Source organism: Schistocerca americana, chromosome X (assembly GCF_021461395.2).
Source record: "Schistocerca americana isolate TAMUIC-IGC-003095 chromosome X, iqSchAmer2.1, whole genome shotgun sequence".
Lineage (NCBI taxonomy): Eukaryota > Metazoa > Arthropoda > Insecta > Orthoptera > Acrididae > Schistocerca > Schistocerca americana.
The window spans coordinates 256034419-256052634 of NC_060130.1; the positions used below are offsets into that span (position 1 = coordinate 256034419).

At 37.9% G+C, this 18216-nt stretch overlaps 1 protein-coding gene across 1 annotated transcript in view; it reads right to left on the minus strand.

The window, feature by feature from the left end:
- Positions 1–3726: 3726 nt before the first annotated feature.
- The window catches only part of LOC124556790 (paired amphipathic helix protein Sin3b-like), a 289392-nt gene continuing 274902 nt past the window's right edge, over positions 3727–18216 (minus strand). Inside the window, exons 22-24 of the mRNA XM_047130801.1 lie at positions 17038–17246; positions 12397–12631; positions 3727–6091 (exon numbers count right to left, since the gene is read on the minus strand). Of these exons, the coding sequence (XP_046986757.1) occupies positions 5843–6091; positions 12397–12631; positions 17038–17246 (693 nt within the window). The 3' untranslated portion in view covers positions 3727–5842. The remainder of the gene's footprint in view (positions 6092–12396; positions 12632–17037; positions 17247–18216) is intronic.

Here is an 18216-nt window from a genome sequence, read left to right on the forward strand (position 1 = left end):
CGTGCCTGGGATAGATTGAAAAGGACTGTTTATGGACGATGTGATCCACCAACCACTCTGAGAGATCTACGCCGAATCGCTGTAGATCTGAACGAATAGTGTCTTGATGAACTTGTGACTAGTATGCCACAACAAATACAGGCATGCATCAATGCAAGAGGATGTGCTACTCGGTATTAGAGGTACTGATGTGTACAGCAATCTGGACCACCACCTCTGAAGGTCTTGCTGTACGGCGGTACAACATGCAATGTGTGGTTTTCATGAGCAATAAAAAGGTCTCTATTCCAACTTTCTGTACAGGTTCCGGAACTCTTGGAACTGAGGTGATGAAAACCTTTTTCATGTGTGTAAAAAAATAATTGAAATAAAACATTACATTTTGATTTATCAATCAATACAGGGTGTATACATTGTCTTGCACATTTTAAGGATTTTATTCCAAATTTGTTACTCCTTAAAATGTTTAGTTTATTAATATTATTAATTCACAAAATGACTTTCCTAGCTAAGGTTTAAGAAAATAAAGCTTGTACATGGTTTATTAACCTGCATGCAATTTGTATCCTTTACTTACAGCGAAACTTGGAATGAAGTCTTTAAGATGAGTGTCCGAAAGCTAAATTATTAAACTGATACATAATATTTAATTATGTTTCTTTGCTGCAACAGTGTTACTGCCATGCCATTCTTTTCAGAGTGCTGACTTCCAAACATACACTTTTCATACTAGTTTGACATCACATTCACTGAAACCGTTGTGTATATGCATAGAGGAAAATACTGTCAATTTATCTTTAAACATTAAACATACTTTTGATCCATGCAATATGTTGAACTATCAGCAAAAAACTCACATTTTTAATGTGACAGACGTGTACACAGTACCTCATAATTATATCCCCTCCTTTTTTCTGAGGATGTAAAGCATGATGTCCTGCCAACTTCAAGCTCTTTGGCATCAAGTGACTTCAGTGATAAAAGTATATAGTCTGGAAATATAACATATTAGATGTTTCACTGTAGGCTGTTAAGAGATGATTCTCTGGGACAAATGAACAGTGATTATAGTTTTGCATATGGTCTGTAGTGAGTTTTGACCAAGATAGATAACCTCAAAGGAGATCACTTCAGATTTGTAACACAGTGATAAGTTGGAAACCACTTGTGATTAAGCTGCTATAAAATTGATATACAGACAAATAATCACATGATACAGCATCACAGAACATGGTGTCACAGAATTACTATTCTTAGTGCATTAATTAGAGGTTTGCACCAACAAACTACTTTGAACATTGTGACACAGACTGCATTCAAGTTTATAAGGCTTTTAGGAAGCAACACGCAAAAAGTAGTTAAAAAAGGTTGTGTCAGTAGTAATGTTCAAAGCAGTTTCTGGGTGCAATCTCTTGTTTAATGCAGCAATGTATCTTGTGATTGTCTGTATGCTGCTTTATGTTGCTTAATCACAAGCAGTTTCCAATTCATCATTGAATAATGCATTTCAAGTCACCACCATTAAACTCTGCCCACAGCTGCTGGTGGCCCCATTGGTACTGACTGACCATTGTGTCATCCCCCACCAATGGCATCATTGTATGTGGTAGGAGGGGTGTGGGGTCAGCACACTATGCTTCAGCTGTTGTCAGCTTTTGTGACCTGGAGCCACAACTAGTTTGTCAGGTAGTTCCTCAGTTGGCATCAGGAGGGTGAGTGCATCCCATTCCAGTCCTCCCACCACGGGAAAATCCCCAGCAGTACCAGGACTCAAACCCGGTCCACTGCAAGGCAGTCAGTCGTGATGACCAGTCAGACTCACTTGAGACCCTATTTATTTGTCACATGATGTCTGCTCATGGTAGGTTGGGTTATGATAATGAAACACCCTGTATGTATTTTTCACGACCTTGTCATTACAGATGGGGCTGTGCAAGAACATTTTAAATAGCCCTAATATCTATGTGACCAATTATATTTTCATTTGTTGCCTTCTTTCATATGTTGTAAACATGGGAAAGGATGTAGACCTTTATTTTGCACAATACTTCTGAAAGAAAAGTTTTATTCTTGTTACATAGATTTTAAAGTGAGCTGAAATTACAGAGTTTACAACATTTCTCACATGAAGGAAAAAGGCTTAACAAAGTCAGATAACTATCAGTTACAGAAATTATACATTTTTATACTAACCAAAACATAAATTTTTAATACAACAGAAATGTTTTAGATGAGATGATACAGCAGCTCACATCTTGTGGTGGTGATTGGATATTAGAAAAAGAAAACCTTCATGACACACATTTTCCCTAAGAGCATACAGATTTACTTGTGAATATTTCTTCATTTGCTGAGAAACATCAAATACATGCAAAACATATTATCTTTAGCCAATATGGAAGTCACAACTAGAAGCTAAACATCAAGATTCTTTTCTTTTAATAGTAAAACAGCATTTTTTAAACTACTGAGATATGATATCAGGGAGGAAAAATAAAAAAAAATCTTACAAAGAGCAGTACTTGACAAAATAAACATGAGTATGTACAGGTAAAACTGTAAAACTTATCACAGTTAAGTACAATAGCACATCTAATGAATATCTTTAAAAACATACAATAGCATCAAAAAGGTGACAAAAGTAAATAACAATGAGCCAGGGGGTGTGGGGTGCGGGTGTTACATTATTACACACAAGATTCAGATTCAGTCATTGACTGTCACATTCTACACAGTGTGAACTGAGACAAGAAGACTATACTTATTCCTATTCACTAGTCTTGAATAAATAACCATTAAGTATGATTATATGAAGGTCCAGTTACATATAGGTACTGGAAAAAATTGTTATAGCTTATTAAAATGCATTGTTTTGTATTATAGCTGCAGCTTACTAAGTATCTACTGAGTTGAGATCTTTATATCACTTTCAGTGGAAAGTTTCTACAAATACTTATTAAGTCTATCCTATTGCATATTAACCCTTTCATTCCCAGTGTAGTTCCGAGACAACACCATAGTAAACGCTGTTATACATAGTATTGTGTGTGTTGATCCTTAAAATTGCCTTCTTGTTGATGGACAACATGCTTCTAATAAGAAATTTTGCCACTTGGTGGTGCATGTACCCATTTCAGGTGCATGAATTTTTTTGACTTGGAGTTCATGTTACACAACCGTTGGTAAGGTGTATTTATGTTCATTTTATTTTTATTTTACCAGTGAATTGTTATTTCTTTGATACTATGGTGAAGATTATGCTTGTATTATTGCTCCAACAAAGTGACTATGAACAAAATAACGTCTGAAGTAGTAATATATCTCGATACAGATGTGTGAAGTCTGGGAAGAATGTTGGGAGTATAAGGTTAATAATTGTCAAGAAAAAGCAGTCGCCTATATTTTGCTATTTATATTAAGAAAATGAGTGATAAATTGAGATATAATTATTGTAAATATTTCATTTGCTTTGTTTCAGGTTGTGCTGTGACTAGCATGCAAGGTGGCCTTCGATTAGAGGCCAAAACTTAGAAAACTTGTATATATTGTAATTCCATTTTTCTGGTAGACTGAAATTAGACTATGACAGTGGAACATTCAGAAAAAATTATCACTGAGAAATCCATGAACTCGGTCCATGTATAAACAATGGCCATTTGTTAGAAATTAGTGATTTGTCTCATGATACTGATGATGATGATGATGATGATGATGATGATGATGATGACGATGATGATGATGATGATGATGATGACGATGACGATGATATGATATGATTATAATAATGCTGGTGATGAACTTTTCTGTTTATGTGACAAAATGTTTGTTACTGACAAAGCTCAGAATGTTGATTCCACCAGTGTAGTTCATTTAAAGCAGTCCCTTCCATCCATCCCTAAAGCAAATACTAGTAGTGTATCTGAAGTAAATTCATCTGTACCAGGGCCTAATATAACTTCACTTTTATCATGTAATTCACCTTTTTCCGAGACAAAACTATCTATCCAAAAAAATCATAGTAATGAGTGTACATTCACGAAAATAAATTTTGAATCACCAAATATTATGTGGTGCAAGTACCTCCCATACCCTGCAACAAATTTTAAAACTCCTTTCACGTATTTCAAAACATTTATTACACGTGGTATTATAAAAGAAATCTGTATTCAAAGCAATTTGTTTGCTCATCAAAAAGATGGACAGGTACTCAGCTGTGTGGAAGTCGAAACTGAACAGTTTCTGGAAATTTTACTCCAAATAGGGCCTGTAAAAATGGTGGCTACCAAACTGTACTAATCTGTGATGTGTAGATACCCTCCTATTGCAGGTATAATGAGATGAAATAGGTTCCGAAAAATTATGAAGTATTTTAGTACAGTGGATAACACCAATAAAAAACCAAGAACTGATCAAGACTATTTAAAATACAGACATTGCTCGACACATTTCTTTGCAGTATGAAAGTAATTCCAGTAGAATAATACAATTCTGTTGGCAAACAGGCTGCGCCATTCCAAGGCTGCAGTTACTTGAAACAGTACATTCAAAATAAACCCCACAAATGGGGTTTCAAACTTTTCATGTGGGTAGGTCCATTTGTAATTATGTACGAGTTTTGTCCTTATGTGGGTAAACGTACCTATGATGGTTTTGGACTTGGATTTTCTGGAGACATAGTAGTGGCACTTTGTTAAGATTTACCTGAAGGACAAAAATTCTATGTATATTTTCATAATTGGTTCTCATCCTTGTAACTGGCAGTAGCACTAAAAGATAAAGGTACAATCTGTGTTGGCACCGTTAGACAGGATCTGTGTTGGCACTAGTAGGCAGGACAGAATGGGAAAAATCCTTTGCCAAATGAAAGATATCTGAAGAAACTGGGGCATGTTAGCAAAAGCTCGAGAATTGAAACCAAGTCTAACCTGTCCCTTATATGTTGATTTGATAAGAAAACCATCAATCTCATATCATCATATGCTGCCAGAGCGCTGGAACTGAAATGGAAAATTTGGCGTGCTATAGAAAAAAGGACTGATAGACAGACCATTTGTTGTAAAAGAGTTCAGTACATTCATGGGAAGTGTTGATAAAGCTGACATGCCTCTGGAGCTGTATAGAATTGACATACTATCTAAGAAGTGGTGTATAAGACTGGTATTCTGATCTCTGGGGTAGCAGTTGTAAACAGCTGGCTATTGTACAGGTGATGTCAAGGGCAACTGCAGAAAACCAATGAGTACTCACTGAAGCAATTTCAAGCTGATATATCAACAGGTTTGACAAAGAGTGGAAAAACTGACACGAAAAGGGAAGGGAGACTGCACAGAAGTGAGAAACATTTAAAGAAAAGAAAGGTGCAGCTATCAACAGATCTAGGTACTGGTGTCAAATATGACAATATTGGACATTGCCCAGAGTATGATGTCAAGCAAGGACAGTGCAAACTATGCCCAAAAGGCTTTGCACATATCATGCACAGAAAATATGGGGTACATTTCTGTTTGATGGCAAAAAAGAATTGTTTCAGAGACTATCACATGAAGTCATGTGTATTTCGAGAAACTGCTGGTGTCTTTATTTCAGTTGTCAATTTCTATTTTTCATAAACTGTTACTTTTATTTCATTTTTGTACCTAGTAATGCTAACAGTTTCACCAAATAATGTGTTAATTGATTTCAGATTTATAATATTTTCCATCTGTTGGGTATATACTCAATTTTAGTTTCTCCATAGCTGAATTCATAATGTGGGAATGAAAGGGTTAAAGATAAAGCAGTAGTAGTAAATTTCACATATAGACCATTTACTCTAACTACATCTACATTTTCCAGTAGTACTTTATTCTTCACTTGACCCACTTGGTGCGCTTAGTCTTTCCACCCGATATCGATTGTATGATCGATAGGGGGGACTGTTTGCATCATTAACTGTTACAACATGAGTTCTGTTTGGAACAAAACTCTCACCACGGCCCATTAACCAGTCTTCGCATGCCCTGTGCTGCATCTCTGAGACATTTGCTGCCACCCAACTGACATGCCAACGGCGGAATTTGAGCCCAAGTCTCAAAGATATGGAAGAATGTAACTGTAACAAACCAAACAGATAAAATACAAGCATAACTACACAAAAAATCTTAGTCATATATTTGTTAGAAGTAAATTCTAACTAACCAATTAGTCTCTCAATATAGTTCTCAGTTTAAGCACTTTCTTACAACAGCAGTCTGCAGGCAGGCATTAATCAGTATAATAAGATGTAGTCATATGAAAACAATACATTTTTGGAGGAAAGTATTATATGAAAAAGGTGTTATGAATTATTTCACATTAAATAACTAAAGTCATGCAATTATATGTTTTTTTAAGACATTATAAATAATGTGTGTAGTATTTTAACTGCAAAAACTGGTACCGGTAACTGTAAATTATTGGGTGTGTTCCTACATGAAAATATTTAGCGAGTACACCATATTAATTTTAATCAGTATTGGCACATATCTCCTTAGCTAACTGTTAATGATAGCTAAAATCTAACAACGGAAACTCCAGGTTGGAATATCAAAACTATAAGGAAAAGATTGATTGCTACTCACAGTAAAGATGACACATTGAGTTGCAGATGGGCATAATGAAAATACACTTACACATTAGCTTTCAGCCAAAACCTTCAGAAAAGAAAATAAATATTCACATATTCATTCACACAAGCAAGCACATCTCATGCACACATAACTCACAACTTCAGCAGTTTGAACTAGAATGCAGCTGTCAGATAGAATGGAAGCGGCAATCTGGAGGCGGCAAGCAAGGTAAGGTAATGGACAGCAGAATACAGGTGGTGGTGGGGAGGGGGGGGGGGGGGAGAGGGTGCAGGGACTAGACTGCCAACAGGTACATTGTTGGGTGGCTGTGGGCAGGGAGGTGGGAGGAGGAATGGGAGCAGAAAAAGATGAGAGTGAGGAAAGGGAAAGAAATGGCGGGTGCATTGGCAGAGGGTGGCACATAAAGATGGTGAGGGGGCGAGAATAGGGAGAAAGTGATAGGATGGGGGGGGGGGGGGAGCTGTTGGGTGGAGGGTGTGGGGACAGTAGGTTAAGGCTGGGATAATTTTGGGAGTGTAGAATGTGTTGTAAAGATAACTCCCATCAGCATGGTTCAGAAAAGCTGGTGGTGGAGGGGAGGATCCAGATGGCTTGGGTAGTGAAGCAGCCATTGAAATCAAGCATATTATATTCCTCTACATGTTGTGTCACAAGGTAGCCTACTTTGTTTTGGCCACAGTTTTGCGATGGCCGTTCATCCTGGTGCACAGCTGGTTGTTAGTCATACCAGTACAAAACATGCCTGCTTTCCCAGGTGTCCCAGCTTCTGATGGAATGGAGGAGATCAGTGGCCAGAAAATTGGCACATTGGGTTGAGGAGGGCAACATGAAGAAGATGGGAAGAAGGTGCTGAGGTTGTCAAGGAATAAGAGCATATCTGAGTCCAGGTTATGAAGATATCATCAATGAATCTGGACCAGACTGGGCTAGAGAGGTCTCCTCTAGATGCCCCGTAGACAGGTTGGCATTGTAGTGTGACATGCAGGTGTCCATGGCTGTGACATGGATTTGTTTGTATTCCTTCCCTTTAAAGAGGAACTACCTTCCTGAACACTGACCTCCTCCTCTCTGATGGATCCATCAACACCTCTGTCAACATTAAATCCACCATCTACCAACAGTACCTGCATTTCGACAGCTGCCATACCTTCCACACCAAAAAATCCCTCCCGTACAGTCTGGCCACCCGGGGACAGTGTATCCGCAGTGACAACTCCCTTGCCCTGTATGCTGAGGGTCTCATGAAGGGCTTCACAGGCAGGCACTAACCACAGATCTAGCCCGCAAATAGATCTCCCATGCCATTTCCCTACACACCACCAATCCTCCCACCACCCTCAAGAACCAGCTACAACGGAATGCCCCGTTGTCTCCCAGTACCACTCTGGACTGGAACAGCTGAACCACATCCTTTACCAGGGCTTTGATTACCTATCATCATGCCCTGAAATGAGGGACAGCCTACTCAAGATCCTGTCTATCCCTCCAAAAAGTGGTGTTCCATTCCCCTCCCAACTTTGAAAACATCCTAGTCTTTCCCTATGCCACTCCCAATCCCAACCACTTGCCACAGGGGTCATATCCCTGTGGAAGACCCAGCTGCAAGACCTGCCCAATCCACCCACCCAGCACTTCCTATTCCAGTCCTGGCACATGATTAACCTACCCCATCAGAGGCCAGGCTACCTGTAAAGCATCTGTTGTCATACACCAGCTCTACTGCAATCATAGCACAGCTTTTTATACATGATTAGCAACTAGCTGTCCACCAGGATGAACAGCCACCGCAAAACTGTGGCCAAGAACACAGCAGACCGCCCAGTGGCACAACATGCAACTGAAAATAAGATACTTGATTTCAATGGCTGCTTCACTACCCAGACCATCTGGATCCTTCCCTCCACCACCAGCTTTTCTGAACTGCACAGAAGGGAGTTCTCTTTACAACACATTCTCCACTCCTGAAATCATCCCGGCCTCAACCTACATAGCCTACTGTCTCCATACCCTCCACCCAACAGTTTCCACTCCCCTCTCTTATCATCTACTATCCCCCCCCCCCCCCCCCCCTCCCCAACTCCTTGCTCCACAGCCTCCTGACTCTGCACCCGTTGGCAGTCTAGTCTCTGCATGCTCCGCCAGACAATGCTCTTTTCTCTCCCCCCCCCCCCCCCCCAAATACCCTGCTATCCCGTCTCCTTCCCGACACATTGCCTCCAGTTGCATTCCAATCTGAGTGGCTGGAGTTGGCAGTGATGTGTGCATGAAATGTGCTTTCTCGTGTGAATGAATGTGTGTGTGTGTGTGTGTGTGTGTGTGTGTGTGTGTGTGTGTGTGTGTGTGTGTGTATGTGTGTGACTTGCTGCAAACTTTCGGTGCAGCAGAAATGCTTAACAATATAATGTTCATATGTGTTCATTAATTACATTTTTGTGGGCCAACAAACTGAATAAAATCAGCGCAGTGATGTACAAGGTCACAATAATTGGATAAAATATAACTACCATTACATAAATCGTTTTTGACAGAAAATTCTTCATTTCATTCAAAATAATTTTTAGTGAGAAATCTAACATTCACTGTTGTATTATGTAACACTTCTTGAGCTAAAAACCAATTTAAATAAGAATCAGTAGCATACAAACTATAATGCAAGAAATATAAATGAAATGCACACACATTTCTTAATTGCAATAATATTAATTCTGACATTTAAAAAAAGCCTTCAGATCACCAACTGAATGAAAAACGTAAATAACCGAATTTCAATTGCTATATGTAATGCTAACCATTGTAGGATATGACAAAACAAACTCTTTGACATCGTTACACCTCAAGCCTCTCCCACACTAACAGTGTTTACTTATTTAGTGGCCATTGCCCTGTTATAATTGAGACTAGCTTGTTTACAAGATGAAGGAATCAGGAATGCTCTTGATTAAGAAGGTGGGAAGAATAGGTTTTAAAGACTCATCAGGGAAGAGGTCATTACAGACAGAGCAAAAGATTAGACTGGACAGTGATGAGGGGACAGAATCCCTCTGTCCTTTTCACAGATTTTCCAGTATTTACTTTATGTGAGTTACAGAAAACACACAAAAACACCAACCTTTATGGCCAGATAGGAATGTTCTTGGTTAAGGTGCCATTATAGCCGTTCACTTATGTGTTGAGTGGTTTCAGAAACTGCAAAACCTGATCAAGTATCAAGTTTGTGACTGGTGAAATATGGCCCAATGTGTTACATGATTGAAACTTTTTGTTCTGTTGGATCAATTCATACTTCATTCTGGTGAATATTCAGTCATATATTTTGTTTTGAGGAAAACAGCAGAATAAATATTACCAAATATTTTGTGTGTACATAATGCATCATAATGAAAGGCTTGATAAATTCCTGAAAAGAATAGGAGCAGTGTCACACAATCAAAGTTTCCAATCAAAATCAGCAGTCTGGTCACTCACTTTTCTGTACAGTAGATAAGTACACAAAGTCTGCGTGCAGTTTAGTTTTCTGCACTGTGTCTACTTAGTAAATGTTGTACACGTATTTCATGTAATGTAAAGCAAATGGCATACACGTAGGGGCGTCAGTGTTAAGTTCCTATACACTGGACAATGGGCTTCCATGAAACTCACAAGCAACAGTAAACACTGTTCTGTGTGAATTTTCTTGTTAAAATGTCCTATGTGAATGAGCATAGTTTATCTTAAGTATGATTTTTAAGAGCATAACAGAAATGGAAGTGTCTGCATCCACAGCTGAAGACTTAGTAAATCTAGACTGCCACACAGAAGACCCTTTCCTGACCCCTGCTACTGCCTAGGATTTTTCCTATACCTGAAAGGACTGGAATGGAGTCCGCTCAGACCAAGGAGTTACCTGAGGGAGAGGTAGTGACTCATATTTCATAACATGACATAATTATTAGAATATTGGTGTGTTAAATACGTGTTATTCCTACACTGACATCTGAGGCGTAATACAGGTGAGAAATAGCCATCAATTGGCACACCATCATGCCATGAGATTTGTTTTACCCACTGCCACAGGTAAATTATCAGTAAGCCTAACTATCGCATAGAGGACCAGGATATTTAATCGATGTGACTGTGTCAAAAAACACACCACTTGTGTTGTATTTGAACATTACATGATTGTTTTCCCTACTCATCCACATTAACTTAAATTTTTCTACATTTAAAGCAAGCTGCCATTCATCACCCAAATTAGAAACTCTGTTCAAGTCATCCTGTATCCTCCAACAGTCACTCAATGATGACACGTTCCTGTACACCATAGTGTCATCAGCAAACACCCGTAAATTGCTGCACACCCTGTGATGCTGACAAATGCACATGCAACTGTAGTGACTTCTACTTCTTTTACACAAAAGTTCAGAAAATTTCTTCTTCTTGCAAGTGAGTAACACAAGCAGAAGCAAAGTACTTAGGTCCTAGGAAAGGGAAATGAGAGGGTTTAAGACTGTGGTCATCAAACGTTTTTTGTCAAGAGCCAAAACTGACAATGCCGAGTGACACCTCGGGCCACATATGCACCACACTTACTATTAATTGGCAACCTATATAGATTTGTATATTATGAGTCCACAGTGGACTAGCTATAGCAAGGGTATGACAAGTTGGCTGCCTGCCCACAAATACTGGTCGTTAAAAGTTGGCACCATTTGGAACACTCAGTTTTGACTGTTCTCTGATTCAGATTGCTGTCGTCCTCGGTGACCCCAAAGTTACGAAATTATAATTGCCTGATGAGGTGTTCTATTGTTGTCTGTGTGAGCGGATGATTAACTGATTAAGAACAGTAATTGTACTTATATTTAAATGCATCACAAATGTTTACTAAATGTTTTGGCTGTCAGTTTTCTTCTACTGAATGCATTGTATTATAACACAGTTAATGTAATGCCATATTTAATTTCTTATTTCCTGCTATGAATATGTGCCGCATCTAAAGATGACAATCTCTATGATGGGCATTCATGAACCCATGTTACTTACGCTTGAAATTAAAAGCATAGCAGCTGATCGGTACGAGTTACACATGCTCGTTTGTTGTCAGTACTGGAAGACTAACAATAAAACACACCCCTCTCTCATCGCCTAACCACGCAGAGGCAATGCTGCTTGCACTCTACCTCTGAGGTATGCCGCCAACTTTACTGGGCTCATGGCCGAATTCAGCAACGTTAATTAAAATTAAGCACATCTTAAAATTGTCTCTGTATGTATTTCTGTTTGTTACTGAGCAGGAAGACAACATTCTTCAGAAGCTCAGATCCATGGGTCACAATTATACTTGATGTGAGCCACTTGTGGCCTGTGGTCCATCAGTTGACGACCACAGGCTTAAGCTGTCCAACATATACAGAAGGATTCAGCTTACTTATTGAGATGATGCCATTGACAAGAGATGTGTGCACAGATGGATAAAGTATTTTACAGAATTGGGAACTACCATCAAATGCACACTATGTTGAGTAGCAACTTTTTATAGAGGAATGGGCACTGACTACACATGCAATTTGAACAGTCTTTATTAATAAATAAAGAATTTATAACTAGTATTACACTTCTTTTAGTACAGTTTTCATATTCTATTAAATGAAGTTTTCCTGAAAGATAAGACCAGTGACTTTCCCTTTGTTATACATGCAAGAAATGTGCTCTAGTAAGGGTCACAGTAAGTGTTCAGTTTGTAACATCATCAATGAACAATTGCATATGCGTGCAGGCTAAATTTAAGGATGTAAGGAAAGTAGCGTACCTGATGTGCCCTGTGAAATGCTTTTCGTCTGTAAAGATAATTTTCTTGATTTACAACAAAAACCATGCGATACTGATTGATATTGAAGTTACAGAAAGTGCTATCAGCGGCTCTGACTTCTGTGGCATTCGTAAGCGTCTCCTCTTCTTGGTTGGTTGAAGAAACAATGTTTGTATCTTCTTCGTCTTCTTCTTCTTCTTCGTCTTCTTCTTCTTCTTCTTCCTCATCTGAACTGCTGTAAATGAAGAGTGATCAAAAGTGAAATGAGTGCTCAAACATGACAAAAGTACTTAAGTCTGATATAATTTATGCCGTGTGTCTGTAAGCTGAACAGTGGAATGAGTAAAGGAAACCACTTATCATGCAGACATTGAGATCCTCAGCACATGCACACGTGCATGCACACACACACACACATTATTCTCTTGGAGTTGTGGCATGACTATCATTACTCATTGCTTGTTTGTATTCCACCCAGGATTATGTTTTGCCCAATGATTAAGATGGTGTGCAGATGTAGAATGTAGATTGAGCTAATTGCTCCTGCTTCAAATAACGTATGTGCACACACTATAGAAACTTGAATCAAAATGCAAACATACAAATTTAAGCTTTACTGTGATTTACCTGTAGACAAACACAGATAACTGACAAAATAATGGAAATGCCTAAGTAAGGTTCATTAAAACGGAAAAAGAAAACAGTGTCATATCTCATGGCCAATTAGGTCATAAGATATGAAGAATGAGTATCACTGGAAAAGGATAGGAGAGGGAACCAACTGTAGTTCTGTTTACAGACACATCTCGACATTCTCCTGCAACCGTTCTACAGGAAATCTAAATCTGAATGGCCAGACATGAACTTGAACTCCTGTTACTTCCAAATAATATTCCTACATCTTACCTACGGTGCCACCTTGTACAGACACAACTAAAATAACAATGGGCCAATACTAGTCTACCACACAGGGGCCAGTTGTTCAAAAAAGGATGAATAACTTGTGGACTGTTTCCAGAGGCCTTTTGTGCTATTGATCAGGCAGTGCAGTGTTGTACAGTGTCACTGATTATGAACACAGGAATTTGTACCATAACATTTGCCTGAAAACAGATTAAAGACTTTTGATAAATGCTAAATTTGACTTATTTTGTGGGCCCCAGGAGGTGTTGGAAATTCTCGTGTGCTCATTAAACCACAGATAAACAGAGGTATCAGTGTGAGGGCCTTTTTATATTGAAATACAATGTATTCATTGGGAAGCATCTGTAACTTATGATGCACTTTATTACATAAAACAGTGATGCAATTCTTGGCTACAGTTCATTCCTGCAGAGCATAAATGGGACTAATAAATTAAACTTCAGCCTACAACACCAAAGATTTAATAGCCAGAACAAGGTAGTTAAGCTGCTTTGAGAAATAATGCATAAACTTCATCTGTTTTCCGAAACAATGTGAGGAATGATTATCATACCATTTTACTCTCACTGAATCATTTATGTTCCACATTACATTGTCATAACACAAATTATGTCATGGCACTGCGTTCTTAGAAATAACCACAGGATTAGAGACATTCAGTTTGTTCACATCACATTGGATTGTGATGACAGAAAGAGTGTGTTACATGTTTGGACTGACTTCTGATGTGCCTCATGTCCAACTACTAGATCATTCTTAAAGCCAGCACATGAGCTGATTCCTGAGCATAGTTGTTTCCATTAATTTTGAAATCATATATAATTTATACCTTGTTTGTGCATTATACTGCTAGTTTACAATTTTATTCTACTGACCCAGAGCTCAAAAAGTAATATTTTATGCAAATGTATGCCAAAGTAATCTATGGTGAAACAAACAAATTCAATGGAAAAAGTTTAGACAGATCATAAGAACTGAATGTGGTGGCCAGTGTGACTGAGTTGATGACGATGAAAGAGTTTTGAGTGCTTGACTCATTCAACACAGGAAATACATATATGCTTGACATACTCATGAGTAAGGAAACAGTGCAGTTGTTCATGCACATACAAAAATTCTGGAAAAGAATGTTATCTAATTTGAAAGCTTTTGAACTAACAGAAATGTTTTCAGAATAATCTATTACTTTTGCTCTGTTTAAACCTATAAGATTGACCATCACTAATCCAATTGTAATTAATGAAGTTGTTTGTTACAACAGTCGGGTACATAGGTTAGTGCTCAAGCATAGCAATTCTGTTTGAGAATAAATAAATTAATGCAAAACTTAGCTTTTTCCCTATTACTTGAGATTTGTAAGATTCCAGACATGAGATCAAGTTATCTTGATACTAATGGATTGATTTCCTTTAACCATGTTTCATATTATCTGGGTATACATTAAATGTAGAAACACACTTTTATTGGCCACAGTTTGATGCTATGCACTTTTTCCAATGAGGTGCCAATGTATTAATGTTGCCTTAGTACAAGCTTGCTTTCAGTTAAAAAAAAAAAAAAAAAAACTGGTTTTGACAGTTGTATCAGTGGTGAAGGTTATTTAGATAGCCTTGTCCTGTATAGATTATAAGTTGCTGGTTGCCGAAGAAACTGCCTCATCATATATTCCATATTCCTAGCACTTACTTCCTCCTCGGCAGGTACCTAGGGCACTTCTATTTCATTCACGTCAATGCTTCTACTGATATTAAAATTGTCAGTTCTGTGGTATAGCATGGCTTCTACATGACATCCTTTCAATTCACGCTGCTGCATATCACATGGGAGAATCTCTGGTTATAGTATTTGGAAATATCAGGACATCTACAAGCTTTGATGGGCTTATTTAAGACAACTGTTCCAGATATGCAGGAGGTCTGGATTTGTATTTATGCTTGACAATGATTTTCAGCAATATGAGTTCACCCCCCGCCTCGCCCCCCCAACCCCGCCCGCCACACACACACACACACACACACACACACACACACACACACACACACAGAGAGAGAGAGAGAGAGAGAGAGAGAGAGAGAGAGAGAGAGAGAGAGAGAGTTGGGGGAGGGGGCAATGGAAGGAGGAGGGTGGAATGTGGTTACCACACCATACATGTTTGCAATGATGAACACAACAATTGTTACAGAAATCACTTATTAATATAATGGATGTACCTGCTGCAGTTTATTTTTCTACCCCCTGAGTAGATGGGTAAGAAACATACCCATACTGCATCAACTGTGTAGCACTGTTCTTGAGCCATCCATTAATTTAATACTATTGAAGCCTGCGGTATGCAGCAGATGACATACACAGTTGATGCCAGAAAGGAGTGTATGTCATCATTAATTATGAATGGGAAATAGTTTGACACACACTGGAAGCTTTTTACTGGACACAATAACATTAAAATGACAGTGGAAATGGTCAGAATAAAGGTAACATTTTGACGTTAGTAGAATAAGAATTTCAAGTTTGATCCACTTATCCCTAAACTGCCTTTACTAATGACAGCATTGCCTATGTATGAGGGTGTGCTAAAAAGTAATGCCTCTGATTTTCTTTATTTTTGTGAAAACTCTTAAAGCTTTTTAAATAAAATAAATATTATTAACATTCTACATCTTTATTCTTCATGTCTATGTATTAGCAACCCTCTGCCAATACAGGGTTCCGAATTGTAGCACGTACTTTGATAATGTGTAACTTAATTATGACCGAGTGTGAGAAACAGTTTCTCATAATTGAGTTTCAAATTCGAAGAGTTTGTCCACACTTGAAGCACACTCTCCCTCAGCATGACACTGCCAGACCACAAATGAGCGCTGCAACATCTGCAGTAACCAGATGCTTTTGGTTCACTGTCATCTATCAATCTCCATACAGTCCCAACTTGGCTCCAGCCGATTTTTGACTGTTTTTGAAACTTAATGAACACTTTTGAGGACTTCATTTTGATAGTGACGAAGCAGTGCAAGCAGAGGTGAGGTTGTGGCTCCATCGACAAAGTCAAATGTTCCGCAGTGATGGTATCAACAAACTGGTCTCTCATTGGGAGAAATATGTTTGTCGCCAGGGTGACTATCTTGAAAGATAAATATGTAGACATGAAGAGTAAGGATTTAGAATGTTAGTAACCTTTGTTCTATTTAAAAATCTGGAAGAGTTTTCACATAAATTTTGAGGCATTACTTTCCAGCACGCCCTGATGGATGGATAATCTGCATATTCAATATTTTCTATTGCAGAGATACAGGCAATTGTTAAAGATTTGTTGTAAGGCCTGAGACAAGAAGTTATGTTAGTGCAGTATTGGAAAGATGCTTCAATGTGCAACATAACTGCCCAAGAGTAAACAGTGTACTTATCTATATGTGTAGACTTTTTATGTACACTGAATTAGATTACTAGAAAATGGGGAACTTTAACTTGCTTGAAAGGCTCATATATTACTATATTCTAATGCAAATAGTAAGTGCATTCCTCCTGTATTGGCTGTATATTATGGCGAATGCTGCTTTTTAATCCATTCCCAACATACTCTGACAATTTGAATTCACATGAACTGGTATTTGTGCAGGCTGTTCACAATCTAACACATTAATATCACAATATTAGTACTATTAGAAGCTCTATACCAAGTCAAGTTTAAGAAAAAATAAAATTTTGATGATTACTTACCTTTCACTGTTTTTTCTCTCAGAATCCTCCTGGTTTTCATCAATTTCCTGTTTGTCCTCCAATTCACATATATATTTTCTATCACCCATTCTATCTTCTGAATAATCTGTCAGCATACCCAAATGACCTGAACGTTGTCTCCACATACGAACATTTCTAGGTAAGAATACTGGCTTCCTTCTTTGTGCACTTCCAATTTCTGATTCCAGCTGGTACACAAAATTAAATCTGTGTTATGAACTCATTCTTATAGTGCTATATATGCAGTATGTCATACAGCAGAGGGAAAAAATAAAATCCAGTTTATTAATCTGTCTCCTATGATTTTTTTTCTATATCTGAGAAATTTTAATAGTTTGGGGCTTGAACAATAACTGGAAGTAATGATAGATTAAACAACTTTATATAATATCTAATATACTGATATGTTAGTACTGAAATGTATCCTAATGAATTACCAATTTGAAAAAATTAGGTCAAACAAGAGGTAACACATACCAAACATGGAATATAAAACAGTAATCTACAAAAGAGTTACTTTTACATGGAGACATGTCATACAGATCACACAAAAGCATCTAAGCAACTAAGGATTTTACTAGTACCATTTTATGTTTTGTTGTGATTGAAACTTTTTGATTCAATTACCTTCCAGCTTATTCAGTTTAATAGATTCAGAGAAATTTTATTTAAAGATATGACACTAATCAATTTTTTTAAAGTGTACAACATCAAAATTTTGTAGGGATATTGCTGGCCATTGGCATGTGAGTCGAGAGTGAAGTTTGCAATTGTCATTCTATGTGGAACCCATGTCAGAAGATACTCATTCAAATGGTTGTTGTGCTTTACTGACTTCCAGAATGAATATACTCAAGTGTGAAGTTATAAATCGTGAAACTAAATACAAAAATGGTGCTTTATGCTCCGTCTCTTAAGCAAAAGAAAGAAAAACTTTCTGTAATCTACAGGTTCCTGATGTATTTTATACAGGCTTTATTTCTGTATGAAATGCCACATGGAATCCTAATAATCATAATATATTTATCCTTAATATGCTGCAAAGATATTGCTGGTTGCTATGACTTCATATAGCAGAATGCTTGTGGACCAATTGATAAGAACCTCCACGTCAACATCAAATTAGAAAGGAAACTTGGAGGAAGGTCAATTAAATTT